The sequence below is a fragment of the Salvelinus namaycush genome, chromosome 21, assembly GCF_016432855.1.
Source record: "Salvelinus namaycush isolate Seneca chromosome 21, SaNama_1.0, whole genome shotgun sequence".
NCBI lineage: Eukaryota > Metazoa > Chordata > Actinopteri > Salmoniformes > Salmonidae > Salvelinus > Salvelinus namaycush.
In genome coordinates, this window is record NC_052327.1 from 52,211,492 (window position 1) to 52,231,559 (window position 20,068).

Genomic DNA, 20,068 nt, shown 5'->3' on the forward strand with positions numbered 1-20,068 from the left:
ACATGCAACAAAAAAATGAAAGTGACCATGGTTCTTTTCTCTATTCCAGATAAAATACATCTTTATTTCACTTTAACACAGAATAGTGCCTTATGTAAAAAATACAATTTATATCACATTTATATTGTCTACGTATAAACCCGAATAAAACCAATTATTTGGCGACATTCACATTTGTCAGAAAGTGAAGAAACCTTCATGATGTCACACAATGTGATCATTGCATGTTTTCAACCAACTGTCAAACAAATTAGCCTACAAAACGTAGCCACCACAAATTGTTTGCTTATTAGTAAAACATTTCATTCTTCTTTTTCTACAAATGTATTTCCATTGTTTTAAAGGGTCATTGATACAGATTCCAACAATACATTTGGATTATAAACCAGTTTGTTAAGATTTGGAGTTGTCTGGACATGTTGATTATACGATCACTGATCACCAGCGTCTCCAAAGATGTCGTTCTTCGTGCGCTCCATCTCTGCAAAGTCAAACTCAGTGCCCATCGCACGCTCGTAGATGTCCTTGATGTCGTCACAGGTGGTCTCAAAGTGGGTCGTTGCATCATATGTACGTGAAATAAATATCTGCATAGATATTCCAGAAGCATAGAGGGGAAAGATAAATTATGCCCATATATTAAAAAAAAAAAAAAAATGAAGGCCAACATGAGGATTAGGACTAATTCACTCACCTGGCTGTCTTTTCCCATGTCAGTTGGTGCATATTGATCACTGATGCTCACAAACCTGTGAGGAGAGAAGGTTTGAACAGGGTCAGAAAACATCAACGAATGGAGGATATGTTACCAGGCCAGTGCAGTACATCTCAGTAGTGTGAAAACGGTATTTACAGCATTGTGTTCCAGTGATGTGAGCCCCTGTGCTAGTAGTAAAACAGTTCATACCATGGCATTGTTGAATACTCGTTTCTCATTGGCTTGAAGGGCATTCTAGAGCATGCATTATTTAAGCAATAAGGCCCGAGGTGGTGTGGTATATGGCCAATATACCACATTTTTACATTTACATTTTTAATCATTTAGCAGACGCTCTTATCCAGAGCGACTTACAGTAGAGTGCATACATTTTATTACATTTTTTTTTTTACATACTGAGACAAGGATATCCCTACCGGCCAAACCCTCCCTAACCCGGACGACGCTATGCCAATTGTGCGTCGCCCCACGGACCTCCCGGTTGCGGCCGGCTGCGACAGAGCCTGGGCGCGAACCCAGAGACTCTGGTGGCGCAGCTAGCACTGCGATGCAGTGCCCTAGACCACTGCGCCACCCGGGAGATGTGCCCTTACCACGGCTAAGGGCTGTTCTTAGTCACGACGTAATGTGGAGTGCCTGGACACAGCCCTTAGCCGTGGTATATTGGCCATATACACCACAAACCCTGAGGTCCCTTATTGCTATTATAAACTGGTTACCAATGTAATTAGAGTAGTAAACATGTTTTGTTGTACCCGTGGTATATGGTCTGATATACCATGGCTGTCAGCATTCAGGGCTCGAACCACCCAGTTTATAATTCTCTTTATACAACGGGTGGGTCTAATCCTGAATGCTGATTGATTTAAACCGCATTCCAGCCGGTGTCTATTCCACAAGTTACCACCGGCTAAATCTATGACATGAAAATGCCCATTTACTCTGTTCCATCTGCCTGTGTAACCGATGTGAAATGGCTAGCTAGTTAGCGGTGGTGCGCGCTAATAGCGTTTCAATCGGTGACGTCACTCACTCTGAGACCTGAAGTAGTTGTTCCCCTTGCTCTGCAAGGGCCGCGGCTTTTGTGGCGCGATTGGTAACTAATGCTTCGTGGGAGCCAGTTGTTGATGTGTGCCTAGGGTTCGGGGCGAGGAGAGGAAGCTAAACTGTTACACCTGCATGATCCACTGTCTCATCAGCCCAGTCAAGCAATTTATAAACTTGATCTCCACTATAAAAAACAGACATTATTTCACATTTCTTTTAGACCAGCGGAGATTTGTATAAATATTGCTGTCTGTCTCCGACATTTACAACATTGTTTCAATATTCAAATTGGATCTACAGCTGTCCCATAGTAATGAACGTGTTGGGAGTCGGACGAGACAGTCAGGCAGCGTTTTTCAGCCAGTCAAATCATGAATCAGCTGGCCTTATTTTTACAAATAAATGTTAATTGAAAAAAGTTACAACGAGACGAAGTGCAGCTAGTTTACAGTCTTTCCAGCTTCAGTTTGAAGTGATTGTGTTAGCTGTGTTGTTGGCTAGCTCCTCTGAACAACAGTGTTCTGACAAGTGAGCACGTTTTCTAAGCCAGGCGAAATCGCACCTCATTAGCTCATTGTTATGGATGTGTGCAAATAAATGTCACTAGAAAACAACTTGAACAAATGCGGCTACTTTGCTGTTATTCTGGCTGCACTTTTTGACGTGACTAAGTTAGCCGTAGTTGGTAGCTAGCAGTATAGCAATGGAACATTTAGAATGAATGACTGGGTTGCTATGGAACGCCGTTTGGGTCTTTGCGTGTCAAAAAAGTTAAATAAGCTATTAATTTGACACGTCAAATAACACCGTTATATTATTGAACGTTGTGTGTACTGAATGTGCAAGCCAAGCGCCACCACTATTAGTAGCACTGTCAATGCTGTACAAAAAAAAAAGTCTGCAAACAAGCAAAAACCGGCCACGAACGATGTGTTTACAATACGCGTTGGTAATAAGGCATTATTTGTTCGAACGCAACTTCTGGGGTAGCTAGCTTTAGCTTGGTACCTAGCTAGCACCAATACAACCAGCCTGAAAACAATGACCAGTAGAAACTGCAGTCATTTTCATTATTCGTAGCAATGATTTTGGAATCCTTGTGATTAGCTAGGTAGTCAGTTGTTGTTCGCCTATTTAAATATAACTAGCTAGCCAGTTACTTAACCCTGTTGCCCAAAGCTAACATGATAAGCAGCCAGCTTGGTTAATTTGGCTAGTGAGGCTCGACCGGACTGTGTTGTGAAGCTAGCCACAATAAGTGTAACAGTATTGCTTCCGTCCCTCTCCTCGCCTGAGTTCGAACCAGGGACCCTCTGCACACAGACAACAGTCACCCAGGAAGCATCGTTACCCATCACGCCACAAAATCACATTTATTTATATAGCCCTTCTTACATCAGCTGATATCTCAAAGTGCTGTACAGAAACCCAGCCTAAAACCCCAAACAGCAAGCAATACAGGTGTAGAAGCCCGCGGCCCTTGCAGGTCAAGGGGAACAACAAGTGACGTCACCGATTGAAACGCTATTAGCGCGCACCACCGCTAACTAGCTAGTCATTTCACATCGGTTACATAGGCACAATAGTGGAATTTGCGGTTTGCCTTCAAAATAAAAGTACCTATTTGAAAGTGATACAGAAGGTTACAATTGGTGGAATGATGCCATATTTTGACTAGATAATGTTAAACAAGGTTGGAATGTGAGTCTACTCTGTGACACCCACAGAACACAACTGTGAAGAGTTTACGCAAATATTAGCGTTGTCGCGGGACTGTGACTGTGTGAAATCACCTCCCCAGTCAGCCTATTGTGTGTATTGACATTCATTTTGCACTGTACAGCTTTACCTAAGGATTGGGGATCAATGAAATGGGGTATCGGTCTACTCAATACCCAATATATTCCCCCCCCCCCCCAACATCCTCCTCAGAGTTATCAGACTCCAAAACATCCACGCAGTATTGTTTTTCCTCTGGAACAGTGTTCAATACACATAGGTTGACAATAAATGTGGCTCAATTCCCAGTTGTTTCAGAGTCCCGCAATAATAGAACGGTAATGTTCTCTGGGTGACACTGAGTAGACTGATACCCCATGTCATTGATCCACAATCCATAGGTAAGGTTGTACAGTGAAATAAGTATGCCCCCAATGCAATTCTAAAGTATAATACATTCAGTGTGATTTCAACAGAATTTTGTGAAATTAACAAATGGTCTTTTGTTGATTTTATATACATTCCAACCTCGTTAAGCATGATCTATTTAATTATGGCATAATTCTACTATTTATATTTATTTGCATCACTGTCAATGACATTTATTTTGAAGGCTAACCACAAAGTCCACTATTGTGGCTAGCTTCACATAGATGGCTCCGACCACCATTAATCAACTAAGAACTGTCTTATAAATTAGGGTTATTTTAGATGATGGCACCTAGCTATATAGATAGCATGCTAACTATAGCTACTGAAACAGTCGTTTTCTATGTTTTTGGGGAAGAACATTGTTTGCATCCATGAGCTAGCTACTTCTATTTTTTTTATGACCAGCACTGTATGTGCGCGAGATAACTTTACTAGCATCATAGCATACGTATCGATGAATCGTTGTGACATATGAAAAAGAGTGATAGTGTAATCAATGTGTAATAACTACGTAAAAAAATTATGAACGTGTTAAATTATTATGTGACGTGCAGTCATATTCAGGTCCTGATTGGTCAACAATCTTATTTGACACGTCAAATTGTGTTATATGACATGTATTTTTTTTGACGCAAAGACCCAAACGGTGTTCCATTGGATGTGTCCATAGATGCAGAACAAAAATACTGAACGACTGGAACACGTCTCTAGCAACCAAACCGATAGAACGAACGATCAGCCGGCTTGGGTAGCAACCCTAGATTTGTGTCTGGACTATATCTTGTGGAATTCATCACAATAACGTCTTTTATGAAAATACAGTATTAGTTAAAAGTTGACACCTACTCATTCCAGGGTTTTTCTTTATTTTTACTATTTTCTACATTGTAGAATAATAGTGAAGACAATGCCAAGTGTGTGCAAAGCTGTCATCAAGGCAAAGGGTGGCTACTTTGATGAATCTAAAATATATTTTGATTTGTTTAACACTTTTTTGGTTACTACATGATTCCATGTGTGTTACTTCATAGTTTTGATGTCTTCACTATTATTCAACAATGTAGAAAATAATATAAATAAAGCAAAACCCTTGAATGAGTAGGTCTGTCCCAACGTTTGATAAATCCTCCAAACACTGGCTTCTCGGGCATTATCACTTAAATAACGCACGGTACAATTCAATAGTTCATTTTTACATGTTTTGTTTGAGCTGCTTTTGGAAGCAAACGTGGAATTGAAAACAGTGTTATTGTTGAATTCTACTTTCATAATAGCAAGCTAGATAGAACTGATGGTTTGGTTAGCTAAACTAGTAAGGCTGTTTAGTTACCATGGTAACTACTGTAGCTATCGAGTAAACTTGCTAGCTAGCTACTTCAGTAGACGTTGAACACATTTATATGCGTTCTACGGAAATCAATGCAACTCTGGAAGGTCAGTTCCACTTCACTAGCGCTTCGTGGAACACACTTTTCCTTACATTGCATAGCCCCTTTTGATTACTACCAGTAGAGTTGAACATGTGATGGAAACACATTGAACTTTACATTTTTATTCGGTAAATGAATATGTAGAGCCACTGAACACACGTGTTTTTCTGTTGCTCATTAGAACAATTGTATTTCATAGTCACGGTGGTGTTTCCTGAATGATTTCCACGTTCGGTTAATGATGTTTGTCCCCCATGAGACACTAGATGTGGAAGCCAATTTAACTTCCTCAAAATGATTATCCCTTACATAACAGTATAATAGTTACAGTAGTAAACCAAAAATCGAATTGTATTTGTCACATGCTTCGTAAACAACAGCTGTAGATTAACAGTAGCTAGGTTTCCGTCCAATTGGTGACAGATTTTCATGCGAATATTCAAAGATCTGCATAAATAAAATATTAGCATTTTCCAACAGTGGTGTTTCCACCAAACGGACTTGTTCAGTGAGACAGACCTACCCAGCAGCTCTGATTTTGTTTATATAATACAACACGGCGCACATTTTCTTACTGCACCAGACACATTAGTTTGATGAAAAAAAACTAACATTACTGATTTCTTGAGTTATCTTAGATTCATTCTGGGGATTTTGAGGAAGTTAAATTGGCTTCCACATCTAATGTCTCATGAGGGACAAACATCATTAACCGAACGTGGAAATCGTTCATGAAACACACCACCGTGACTATGAAATACAATTGTTCTAATGAGCAACAGAAAAACACGTGCCAATCGGCGTGTTCAGTGGCTCTACATTTTCATTTACCGAATAAAAATGTAAAGTTCAATGTGTTTCCATCACATGTTCAACTCTACTGGTAGTTAAGGGATTTCACCATGAGGCCAATGGTGACTTTAAAACAGTTAGAGTTTAATGGCTGTGACAGGCGAAAACTGAGGATGGATCAACAGGGTAGTTACTCCACAATACTAACCGAAATTACAGAGTGAAAAGGAAGCGTGTACAGGATAAAACTATTCCAAAACATGCATCCTGTTTGCAACAAGGCACTAAAGTAATACTGCAAAAAAATATGGCAAAGCAGTTAACACTTTGTATTCAGGACAAAAAAGTTATGTTTGGGGCAAATCCAATACAACACATTACTGAGTATCACGCTCCATATTTTCAAGCATAGTGGTTGATGAATCATGTTATGGATATGCTTGTAATCATTAAGGACTAGGGAGTTTCAGGATATAACAAGTAAACAGAATGGGAGCTAAGCACTTGCAAAATCTGGTTCAGTATGCTTTCCACCAGATACTGGGAGGTATTCAACTAATTTGAAAGAGCTTTAAGAATTTTGAAAATAATAGGCACATTTTTCACAATCGAGGTGTGGAAAGCTCTTAAGAGACTTACCCAGAAAGCCTCACAGCTGTAATCGCTGCCAAAAGTGATTCTACAAAGTACTGACTCAGGGGTATGAATACTTAAGTAAATTAGATATCTATATTTCATGTTCAATAAATTTGCAAACATTTCTAAAAGCATGTTTTCACTTTATCATCATGGGGTATTGTGTCTAGATGGGTAAAAAAAAAAAAAATCCATTTAGAATTCAGGTTGTAACAACAAGATGTGGAATAAGTCAAGGGGAATGAATACTTTCAGTATGTGTGTGTTGCTGTGTGAGTGTAAGTATGTGCGAGTGTGTGGGTAGAGTCCAGTATGTGTGCTTAGAGTCAGTGCAAGAGTTAGTAAACAAATAAAATGTCCAGTTAGACATTTGATTAGCTATTTAGCTGTCTTATTAAGCAGTTGTTTCCAGACTTGGTGCACTTGGTGCTACCACTTGCCGTGCGGTAGCAGAGATTACGGTCTATGGCTTGGGTGACTGGAGTCTGAACATTTTGGGGGCGTTCCTCTGACACCGCCTGGTATAAAGGTCCTGGATGGCAGGGAGCTGACCTCAATCCTGTAGAAAATTTGTGGGCAGAACCCTAACTGTGTGCGAGCAAGGAGGCCTACAAACCTGACTCAGTTACACCAGCCCTGTCAGGAGGAATGGGCCAAAATTCACCCAACTTAATGTGGGAAGCTTGTGGAAGGCTACCCAAAACGTTTGACCCAAGTTAAACAATTTAAAGGCAATGCTACCAAATACTAATTGAGTGTATGTAAACTTCTGACCCACTGGGAATGTGATGAAAGAAATAAAAGCTGAAATAAATCCTTCTCTCTACTATTATTCTGACATTTCACGTTCTTAAAATAAAGTGGGGATCCTAACTGACCTAAAACAAGGAATTTTTACTAGGATTAAATGTCAGGAATTGTGAAAAACGGAGTTTAAATGTATTTGGCTACGGTCTATGTAAACGTCCGACTTCAACTGTACATATTCTTACTGTGTATATGAGTGTTACAGGGCGATAGTCATTTAGGTAGGTTACCTTGGCGTTCTTGGACACATGGACTATGGTGGTCTACTCAAAACAAGTTGGTATTACAGACCGGGTCAGGGATAGGTTGAAAATGTCAGTGAATACCCTTTACCAGACACTAGTGTAACAGTACAGTAGTATAACAGTGTATCTTATAGTAGAGTACAGCACAGTATAGCAACATAGAATCAAAAGCCTACTTCTGTTCAATGGGCTCCAGGAGATCCAGGGCTGGCTTGAGTTCCTTCTCTGGGTCGTTAGTCTCCACTACGCTGCTGGCGATGGCAATGTACTTGCCCTGCGCTGCCACGTTGTGGGCCGAGGAGATCATACACACGTAGATGTCTGCCACAAAAAACACAAGAGACCAGTGACATATCATACACCCTCAACTAAGCTCCACTGCCTTGTGTTCAGTAGGGTGTAAAAAGTAGCAAAACGTTTTGAAAACAGAAAAAAAGCAAAAACATCTGCGTTTCTTCCAGGTAGACCCTCCCTGTTTCTGTTTTCTTCCGTTTGGTGCCGAATGAACACAGGCGATGCCATTCAAAAAAGTCACAACAAGTGGCAACTTAATTTCACACACACAAGAATTGATGAAATGCTCATGTACTGCTTATGAATGTGTTATGTATGGGTTATAAATGTGTTACGAAGTACCCTAGTATCCAGGGGTCTCACCATGTTTCCTGTTGACCTGGATCTGAGGGATGATGATCTGGCAGGAGTTGACGTCGCCGGTGTTCTTGATGGGGTGGCTCATGACACAGATGATACGGACCACTTGGCCAACCTTGCTGACTCTGTCCATGACGTAGCTGGGGTCACAGATCAGCTGCTTACAGCGGGCTATCTGGAGAGGAAAGGAGAGATGGTATTGTTTAGGGTTTATAATTCAGGTGATGGTGGGTAAGGATAGGTTCAGGGTTAAGTTCATCAAATCAAATTTTATTGGTCACATACACATGGTTAGCAGATGTTAATGCGAGTGTAGCGAAATGCTTGTGCTTTTAGGTCCGACGTGCAGTAATATCTAACAAGTAATCTAACAATTTCACAGCAACTACCTTATACACACAAGTGTAAAGGAATGAATAAGAATATGTACATATAAATATATGGATGAGCGATGGCCGTGCGGCATAGGCAAGAGGCAGTAGATGGTATAGAGTACAGTATATACATATGAGATGAGTAATGTAGGGTATGTAAACATTATATAAAGTGGCATTGTTTAAAGTGGCTAGTGATACATTTATTACATCCAATTTTTTATTATTAAAGTGGCTAGAGATTTGAGTCAGTATGTTGGCAGCAGCCACTCAATGTTAGTGATGGCTGTTTAACAGTCCGATGGCCTTGAGATAGAAGCTGTTTTTCAGTCTCTTGGTCCCAGCTTTGATGCACCTGTACTGACCTCACCTTCTGGATGATAGCGGGGTGAACAGACAGTGGCTCGGGCGGTTTTTGTCCTTGATTTTTTTGGCCTTCCTATGACATCGGGTGGTTTAGGTGTCCTGGAGGGCAAGTAGTTCGCCCCCGGCGATGCGTTGTGCAGACCTCACTACCCTCTGGAGAGCCTTACGGTTGTGGGCGAAGCAGTTGCCGTACCAGGTGGTGATACAGCCCGACAGGATGCTCTTGATTGTGCAACTGTAAAAGTTTGTGAGTGTTTTCAGTGACAAGACAAATTTCTTCAGCCTCCTGAGGTTGAAGAGGCGCTGTTGCGCCTTCTTCACCACGCTCTCTGTGTGGGTGGACCATTTCAGTTTGTCTGTGATGTGTACGCCGAGGAACTAAAAAAAAAAAAAACTTTACACCTTCTCCACTACTGTCCCGTCGATGTGGATAGGGGGGTGCTCTCTCTGCTGTTTCCTGAAGTCCACGATCATCACCTTTGTTTTGTTGACATTGAGTGTGAGGTTATTTTCCTGACACCACACTCTGAGGGCCCTCACCTCCTCCCTGTAGGCCGTCTCGTCGTTGTTGGTAATCAAGCTTACCACTGTAGTGTCATCTGCAAACTTGATGATTGAGTTGGAGGCGTGCATGGCCACGCAGTCACGGGTGAACAGGAGAGGGCTGAGAACGCACCCTTGTGGGGCCCCAGTGTTGAGGATCAGCGGGGTGGAGATGTTGTTTCCTACCCTCACCACCTGGGGGCGGCCCATCAGAAAGTCCAGGACCCAGCTGCACAGGGCGGGGGTCGAGACCCAGGGTCTCGAGCTTAATGACGAGTTTGGAGGGTACTATGGTGTTAAATGCTGAGCTGTAATCGATGAACAGCATTCTTACATAGGCATTCCTCTTGTCCAGATGGGTTAGGGCAGTGTGCAGTGTGATTGCGATTGTGTCGTCTGTGGACCTATTAGGTCAGTAAGCAAATTGGAGTGGGTCTAGGGTGTTAGGTAGGGCACTTCATGATGACGGAAGTGAGTGCTATGGGGCGATAGTTGTTTAGCTTAGTTACCTTAGCTTTCTTGGGAACAGGAACAATGGTGGCCCTCTTGAAGCATGTGGGAACAGCAGACTAGGATAGGGATTGATTGAATATGTCCGTAAACACACCAGCCAGCTGGTCTGCGCATGCTCTGAGGACGCGGCTAGGGATGCCGTCTGGGCTGGCAGCCTTGCGAGGGTTAACTTCTTTGTGATAGGGGGCAGCATTTTCACTTTTGGATGAATAGAGTGAACTGCCCAGAGTGAACTGCCTCCTACTCTGTCCCAGATGCTAATATATGCATATTATAATAGTATTGCATACTATTGGGTAGAAAACACTCTGGAGTTTCTAAAACTGTTTGAATGATGTCTGTGAGTATAACAGAACTCATATGGCAGGCAAAAACCTGAGAAAAAAATCCAAACAGGAAGTGAGAATTCTGAGGCTGGTTGATTTTCAACTCATCGCCTATTCAAATCCCAGTAAGATATGGATCTGTTTGCACTTCCTACGCCTTCCACTAGATGTCAACAGTCTGTAGAACGTTGAATGAAGCCTCTACTGTGATGTGGGGCCGGATGGGAAGTGTTTCAGTCAGTGGTCTGGCAGAGTGCCAGTTCTTGGTCACGCGCATTCCAAATGATATCGGCTTGCGTTCCATTACTTCTGTAGACACAAAGGAATTCTCCGGTTGGAACGTTATTTAATATTTATGATAACAACATCCTGAAGATTGATTCTCTACTTAGTTTGACAAGTTTATTCGACCTGTAATATGACTTTTTGAAGTTTTCGTCTGACGTTCGCCTGGATCTGCGCGAGCGTTTGGACATGTGTACTAAACATGCTAGCAAAAGTAGCTACTTTGACATAAGTAATGGACATTATCGAACAAAACAACAATTTATTGTGGAACTAGGATTCCTGGGAGTGCATTCTGATGAAGATCATCAAAGGTAAGGGAATATTTATGATGTAATTTCGTATTTCTGTTGACTCCAACATGGCGGAGAAATGTTGTTATATCTGAGCGCCGTCTCAGATTATTGCATGGTGTGCTTTTTCCGTAAAGTTTTTTTGAAATCTGACACAGCGGTTGCATTAAGAACAAGTGTATCTTTAATTCTATGTAAAACATGTATCTTTCATCAAAGTTTATGATGAGTATTTCTGTTATTTGGCGTGTCTCTGCAATTTCTCCGGATATTTTGGAGGCATTTCTGAACATGGCGCCAATGTAAACCGAGATTTGTGGATATAAATATGCACATTATCGAACAAAACATACATGTATTGTGTAACATGATGTCCTATGAGTGTCATCTGATGAAGATCATCGAAGGTTAGTGATTCATTTTTATCTCTATTTCTGCTTTTTGTGACTCCTATCTTTGGCTGGGAAAATGGCTGTGTTATTCTGTGGCTATGTACTGACCTAACATAATCGTTTGGTGTGCTTTCGCCGAAAAGCCTATTTGAAATCAGACATGTTGGCTGGATTCACAACATGTGTAGCTTTAATTTGGTATCTTTCATGTGTGATTTAATGAAAGTTAGATTTTTATAGTATTTTATTTGAATTTGGCGCGCTGCATTTTCTCTGGCTTTTGGCCAAGTGAGACAGTAGCGTCCCGCCTAAACTCAGATTTTTGGATATAAATATGAACTTTACCGAACAAAACATACATGTATTGTGTAACATGAAGTCCTATGAGTGTCATCTGATGAAGATCATCAAAGGTTAGTGATTCATTTTAACTCTATATCTGCTTTTTGTTACTCCTCTTTTTGGCTGGAAAAATGGCTGTGTTTTTCTGTGGCTATGTACTGAGCTAACATAATCGCAAGGTGTGCTTTTGCCGTAAATCCTTTTTGAAATCAGACAGACACTTTGGCTGGATTAACGAGAAGTTTATCTTTAAAATGGTGTATAATACTTGTATGTTTGAGGAATTTTAATTATGAGATTTGTTGTTTTGAATTTGGCGCCCTGCAATTTCACTGGCTGTTGGTTAGGTGGGACGCTACCGTCCCACATATCCCAGAGAAGTTAACACGTTTAAATGTTTTACTCACATTGGCTGCGGTGGAGGAGAGCCCGCAGGTTTTGGTAGCGGGCCTGTCAGTGGCACTGTATTGTCCTCAAAGTGAGCAAAGCAGTTGTTTAGTTTGTCTGGGAGCAAGACTTCGGTGTCCGTAACAGGGCTGGTTTTCTTTTTGTAATCCGTGATTGACTGTAGACCCTGCCACATACGTCTTGTGTCTGAGCCGTTGAATTGCGACTCTACTTTGTCTCTATACTGATGCTTAGCTTGTTTGATTGCCTTGCGGAGGGAATAGCTACACTGTTTGTATTCGGTCATGTTTCCGGTCGCCTTGTCATGATTAAAAGCAGTGGTTCACGCTTTCAGTTTTGCACGAATGCTGCCATCAATCCACAGTTTCTGGTTGGGGGAGGTTTTAATAGTTACCGTGGGTACAACATCACCGATGCACTCGCTAATAAACTTGCTCACTGTATACATCAATGTTGTTGTCTGAGGCTATCCGGAACATATCCCAGTCCTTGTGATCGAAGCAATCTTGAAGCGTGGAATCAGATTGGTCGGACCAGCGTTGAACAGACCTGAGCACGGACGTTTCCCGTTTTAGTTTCTGTCTATAGGCTGGGAGCAACAAAATCGAGTCGTGGTCAAATTTGACGAAAGGAGGGCGAGAGAGGGCTTTGTATGCGTCGCAGAAGTTAGAGTAACAATGATCCAGAATGCTGCCAGCCCGGGTCGTGCATTCAATATGCTGATAAAAATTAGGGAGCCTTGTTTTCAGATTAGCTTTGTTAAAATCCCCAGCTACAATAAATGCAGGCTCGGGATATATCGTTTCCAGTTTCCAATGAAGTTCTTTCAGGGCCGTCTAGGTGTCTGCTTGGGGGAGATATACACGGCTGTGATTAAAATTCTCTTGGTTCTCTTGGTAGATAATGCGGTCGGCATTTGATTGTAAGGAATTCGAGGTCAGGTGAACAAGGACTTGAGTTCCTGTATGTTGGTATGATCACACCACAACTCGTTAATCATAAGGCATACACCCCCGCCCTTCTTCTTACCAGAGAGATGTTTGTTTCTGTTGGCGCGATGCGTAAAGAAACCGGGTGGCTGTACCGACTCTGATAACGTATCCCGACTGAGCCATGTTTCCGTGAAACAGAGAATGTTACAATCTCTGATGTATCTCTGGAAGGCAACCCTTGCCCGAATTTAGTCTACCTTGTTGTCAAGAGACTGAACATTGGCGAGTAGTATACACGGGAGCAGTGAGCGATGTGCCCGTCTACAGAGCCTGACCAGAAGACCGCTCTGTCTGCCCCTTCCGCGGCACCGTTGTTTTGGGTCGCCTACTGGGATCCGATCCATTGTCCTGGGTGGTGGTCCAAACAGAGGATCCGCTTCGGGAAAGCCGTATTCCTGGTGGTAATGTTGGTAAGTTGACGTTGCTCTTATATCCAATAGTTCTCCCCGGCTGTATGTAATAAGACTTAAGATTTCCTGGGGTAACAGTGTAAGAAATAATACATTAAAAAACGAAATACTGCATAGTTTCCTAAGAACGCGAAGCGACCATCTCTGTCAGCACCATGTGAGAGTTAGCGAACCGCCATCTGGAACCATTCAAATTTTGTCAGTTGTATACACTGCCAAAAGACATTCACCATGAGGAACTAATATAAAACAATAATTATAAACTGGGTGGTTCGAGCCCTGAATGCTGATTGTATATATATAGTGTACCACGGCTATCAGCCAAAAGTATCTGGACCCCCTTCCAATGTGTGGATTTGGCTATTTCAGCCACACTTGTTGCTGACATTGAGCACACAGCCATGCAACCTCCATAGACAAACATTGGCAGTAAAATGGCCTTACTGAAGAGCTCAGTCACTTTCAACGTGCCACCGTCATAGGATGCCACCTTTCCAACAAGTCAGTTCGTCAAATGTCTGCCCTGCTAGAGCTGCCCCAGTCAACTGTAAGTGCTGTTATTGTGAAGTGGAAACGTCTAGGAGCAACAACGGCTCAGCCGCAAAGTGGTAGGCCACACAAGCTCACAGAACGGGACCGCTGAGTGTTGAAGCGCGTAGTGCGTTAAAATCGTCTGTCCTTGGTTGCAACACTCACTACCGAGTTCCAAACTGCTTCTGGAAGCAACGTCAGCACAATAACTGTTCGTCGGAAGCTCCACGAATGAAATTTCCATGGCCGAGCAGCAGCACACAAGCCTAAGATCACCATGCACAATGCCAAGCATCGGCTGGAGTGGTGTAAAGCGCACCGCCATTGGACTGGAGCAGTGGAAACACGTTCTCTGGAGTGATGAATCACGCTTCACCATCTGGCACTCCGACGGACGAATCTGGGTTTGGCGGATGCCAGGAGAACGCTACCTGTCCGAAAGCATAGTGCCAACTGTACATTTTGGTGGGGGAGGAATAATGGTCTGGGGCTGTTTTTGATGGTTCGGGCTAGACCCCTTAGTTCCAGTGAAAGGAAATCTTAACGCTTCAGCATACAATGACATTCTAGATGATTCTGTGCTTCCACCGTTGTGGCAACAGTTTGGGGAAGGCCCTTTCATTTTTCAGCATGACAATGCCCCCATGCACAAAGCAACGTCCATACAGAAATGGTTTGTCGAGATCGGTGTGGAAGAACTGACCTGCACAGAGCCCTGACCTCAACCCCATCGAACACCTTTGGGATGAATTGGAACGCCGACTGTGAGCCAGGACTAATTACCTCACTAATGCTCGTGGCTGAATGTAAGCAAGTCCCCGCAGCAATGTTCCAACATCTAGTGGAAAGCCTTCCCAGAAGAGTGGAAGCTGTTATAGCATCAAAGGGGGACCAACTCCATATTAATGCCGACGAGCAGGTGTCCGCATACACTACATGACCAAAAATATATCAGACCCTATACCACGGGTATGAATCCCAAAGATATTTGTACTGCTCTAACTAAGTTGGTAACCAGTTTATAAGGCACCTCAGGGGTTTGTGATATATGGCCAATATACCACGGCTAAGGGCTGTGTCCAGGCACTCCGAGATGCGTCATACATAAGATCAGCCCTTAGCTGTGGTATATTGGCCATATATCACACCCCCCTCGGGTCTTATTGCTTAATTATAACATGAGGCAAAAATGTGACAAAAACTCACCTCTCCCTCTGACTTGACCCCCACCACCTTTCCATTCTCCATAACAATCTCCTCTATGGGCTTGTTCAGCATGTAGGTCCCACCATAGATAGCGCTCAACCTAGAGGGAGAGAAGTCAAGTCAAAGACACTGGTGAATAGTGGAGCATGGGATGGGTTAGTTAAGCAAAAGGCTAAAAACAGTCAAATCAGGGATGTGATCAGAACCACAGAACTAGAATGAGATTTTATTTATATGATCAGAACAACTGAAATCAGTAGGATATTGGTTTGGGAGTAGGTTAACTTCAACTCTAGTATGTACTGAAAACGATAGCGTCAGAAAATCAGGAATTCTTGATTAATCAGGAACAATTACATAATAGCAGGGCGGAGACTAAGTAATCTTACCTGGCAAAGCCTTGTGGCAGCTCCCCCAGGCCGTAGAGAGGGTAGAGGTAAGGACTCTTGCCGTATCTGGCCAGAGACTCACTGTATAGTTTGATCCTATTGATAGTGTTGATGCAGGGCTGATCCAGGTAGCTGAGAGATCACACAAATACTAGATTGTAACACGGTTACTTTGTTAAAATGTTCATGAATAAGCCATCAAAAATGCTTATAAATGTTTATAGATGTTACATATTTTAGATTTGACACCCCTTGAATTATTTGTACCTGCCTGAACACAGTGGACAGTCGCCCATCCTATTAATTCCCATCATTCAAGTTTCTAATAGTGTAGAAGACAAAAATCGTACTCACCCGAGCTCTCACAATAAATAATACTAAATAAAACCTCAAGAAACATCCACACATATAGTATATATAGAAATGGCACCCAATTCCCTATAATTGTATTATTATAATAATAATATGGGTGCGTATATTTGTCCTATTTCAGACAAAGCCACTTACTCGTCTGTCCTGTAGAGAGCGAGGGCGTGACCAGTGAAGTCCATCACATCCTGGCCCAGGCTGAACTTCTTGTACAGGTCACGCATCGTCGACTTGTTGGGGTCGACACCCTCCATGGTTTTGGGATCGTTCAAGTCGTAGTTGGCAACGAAGATCAAGAAGTTCCTAAACCGCCTCTTCTCGAAAATCCCCATCAAACCTGAGGTGTCAGAAAAGTCAGTCAGACAGAAATAGAAAAAGCTGCTTTGGTCTGAAATGAGACTAAGAATGTGGTCCTGTGTGGTTGTGGATTCAATTGTGGATTTAATTCCTGTGGGGGTCGCATACACATACAAAAAAAATGGATGCGCTCAGAAATACTGTAAGTCGCTTGGGATAAAAGCTTGGTTAAGTTGTATAGCTATAGCATAAGTTAATAGAATACGACTTACTAGACTTAACTTTTTCTCCTTGAGGATAGGTCATCCACAAATAATCAACAGAGAAGATAGCATATACATACCAACAAATGTATGCACTCACTGTACTGTAAGTTTATTTGTACTTAATGGCATAATATTATAGAAATAAGCATCTGAGAATCCCATTGATATACACTGAGTGTACAAAACATTAAGAACACCTTCCTAATATTGCGCTGCACCCCCCGCTATTGCGCTCAGAACGGCCTCAATTTGTCAGGGCATGGACTCCACAAGGTGTTGAAAGCATTCCACAGGGATGCTGGCCCATGTTGATCACAGTTGTGTCAAGTTGGCTGGATGTTCTTTGGGTCGTGAACCATTCTTGATACACATGGGAAACTGTTGAGTGTGAAAAACCCAGTAGCATTACAGTCCTTGACACAAACCGGTGAGCCTGGCACCTACTACCATAACCCATTCAAAGGCACTTAAATCGTTTGTCTTGCCCATTCACCCTCTTGAGACATAGACAATCCATGTCTCAATTGTCTCAAGGCTTAAAAATCCTTCTTTAACCTGTCTCCTCCCCTTCATCTACACTGATTGAAGTGGATTTAACAAGTGACATCAAGAAGGGATCTTAGCTTTCACCTGGTCAGTCGGTCATGGAAAGAGCAGGTGTTCTTAATGTTTTGTACACCTAGTGTATATACACTCACTGGAGGCCAGTGCCTCTGTCTCAGTGACAGGCACTTTGTAGATGGCTCCCTTCTTGTAGACGAAGCTGCCCTCGATCACCTTGAAGTCCAGGTAACGGGTCACCTGAGTGATCAGCAACATCCTCACCAGCTGACCTGGGTAGAGCCCAGAGAGGAAAAGAGACCTGGTCATTAGGGCATGCAAAGGAAAACATTTCTTATTGGACAAGGCCAGTTAGTCCCTTCCTGTTCCAGTCCCCCCCCCCCCCCCCCCCCTGTGTGGTGGCTAATAAACACAACCCTGCACTCAGTATTATATCTAGAATGCCATATTGCTTTCCTACCATTGGCCATCAGGAACTTTGGGATGAGGTCCACGCTCCAGTCCCGACCTCTTCCCATGGACTCCGGAGGTTTACCTGGAAGGCTGAAGCGTTTGTACAACTGGAGGGGGGACAAGAAAAAAACTAAACAGGAATGATTAAACATTTGATTTGTTATTACTTTTTTATTACTTGTTGTTTTTATTTCTTTATCTACCTATTGTTCACCTAATACCTTTTTTGCACTATTGGTTAGAGCCTGTAAGTAAGCATTTCACTGTAAGGTCTACACCTGTTGTATTCGGCGCACGTGACAAATAAACTTTGATTTGATTACTTAATTTCTTTGACAGTAAAACAGTGCTGTCAGTTTTTGAGTAGCTCAAACTCAGCTGTGCCTCAACTATAACAATGAGATGTGACAGCATAGATAACATAACATGTTACTTACTCTATATCTGTATGACAACATAGATAATAGAACATGTTACTCAATATCTGTGTGACAACATAGATAACAGAACATGTAACTCTATATTTGTGTGACAACATAGATAACAGAACATGTAACTCTATATTTGTGTGACAACATAGATAATAGAACATGTAACTCTATATTTGTGTGACAACACCACACGATGTGGGCTGTTTTAGAACCACTGGTGTGTATTCATTAGTTGGATTCCGTTACAAAACATTTGGTTTACTACAAACGGAAAACGTTTTGCAACGGAAACAAGTTTCTATTGGACAACTTCAGGTAGGTCCCTCCCTGTTTGGTTCCGATTGGGTTCTAGAGTAAATGGTAAACGGTATCCATTGCAAAACGTTTTGCAACGGAATTCGAATAATGAATACAGCCCAGGTTAATACCCTTTCCACACTACTGATCTGAGTTGAGCCAATTACTGGGCTGGCCTAGTTAAGGTTTGACCAAAAGAAAACAGGACAGGCATGATAGCATAAAAATGGTCATCTTGTGTGCCTTCGCTTACGTCTTCCAGTGGTGTGATGGAAGCGCTCTCTGCTCCATAGTACGAGTTCCTGTCCATATGAAGCACCTTCTTCCCCTTCACTGACATTATGCCAGACAGAATGCATTCCTTTGGAAATAAATAGATAGAAGTCAGACAGGTAAGTTCGTTACACAAAAATAGATGTATAAAAGTGGTATTTTATGTTTTAGACAGATGTTTAAATAACAATGTAAACAGTATAACAGCTAACACCACAACTAGCTAAACTGGCTACTAGTACTTAGCCAGTGTAGCCAACTAGCTAATGTTAGCTACATTTTACCAATGATTTTTTATAACTAAACCAAGATACACCACAGCCTGTCGTTTCCAATGTGAACACGTGAGCCATAGTGGGCAGAACAAGCAAGGAGGGGTGAAGAGCCAGGCACGTGTGAGCGAAATCCTATTGGCGCGTTCTAGCATCATCTGCATGTTTCCGTTAGGGAACGCCTATTCTGTGAAGTGCGCGTGTGCAATAGCTCATTTCGCCTTTGCGTTCCTTCTAAACAACAATACTTTTAAAAAACGTTCACAAAGGGTAAAGTCTACGAACCTTGGTCCACTCTGTTAATAGCATATTTTAGTTTTGGCTACAGAAAACTGTATTGAGATCAAATGTTTTTCTCGATAAGAATCTCGGCCAAAATCCATCTCCCACTGCCCGCCAGTGGGCTTCCTCTCACTACCATATTTGGTAGTGAGTGGAAACGCCAAGCAGATGCTTCACATTTATACATCCTGTGAAATATCTGTCTCATTGTTCTATCTGTGATTTTACTCTAGTTGAAAATAACAGGAAATACTAGTTATTGTACGTGAGCTGTCACTTGTTGCAGACTGTGGAAAGTATCACCACACACAGATAACACTACTGAAAAACAAAGCAGACACATTTCTGAAAATAACTTAAAATGGATATCTAACAAAAGAGAAAGCAAGCTAATTTAGCACTAACGTTAGTTAGCTATGACATTAGCCTACAGATTAGCCTACACACCTAACTGTGACATGTCATGCATGAGCATGCTTCGACTATTGGAAGTTCGTACTATTGCTTTGTCCATTTTCTCACCGTTAAGCCGGTACCGAGAACGATAACATCATATTCTTCATCCATAGCTGAGTGTCCTTCTTTACTTTATCCCTACGGTTATTTATGTCAGTGAAAATGGAATGGCTGTTTGGTAGTTGAAAAGTTTTCCGGCTGCGCAGCGCAGGTAATGATCCCTGCGAACGTACCTTCTGTGGGTTGTCCCATGTTTTTGCG

At 42.2% G+C, this 20,068-nt stretch overlaps 1 protein-coding gene across 1 annotated transcript; it reads right to left on the bottom strand.

Moving 5' to 3' along the window:
* Positions 1–31: 31 nt before the first annotated feature.
* Positions 32–20,024, bottom strand: LOC120066481 (rab GDP dissociation inhibitor beta-like). The gene is made up of 11 exons (XM_039017880.1): positions 19,874–20,024; positions 18,778–18,885; positions 17,804–17,903; positions 17,481–17,615; positions 16,358–16,556; positions 15,851–15,982; positions 15,462–15,561; positions 8,484–8,655; positions 8,003–8,147; positions 695–749; positions 32–587 (listed from the first exon to the last, which is right to left on the bottom strand). The coding sequence occupies exons 1-11, from the start codon at positions 19,916–19,918 to the stop codon at positions 432–434; spliced, it is 1,347 nt and encodes a 448-aa protein (XP_038873808.1). The 5' UTR covers positions 19,919–20,024; the 3' UTR covers positions 32–431.
* Between the last annotated feature and the right edge of the window lie 44 nt (positions 20,025–20,068).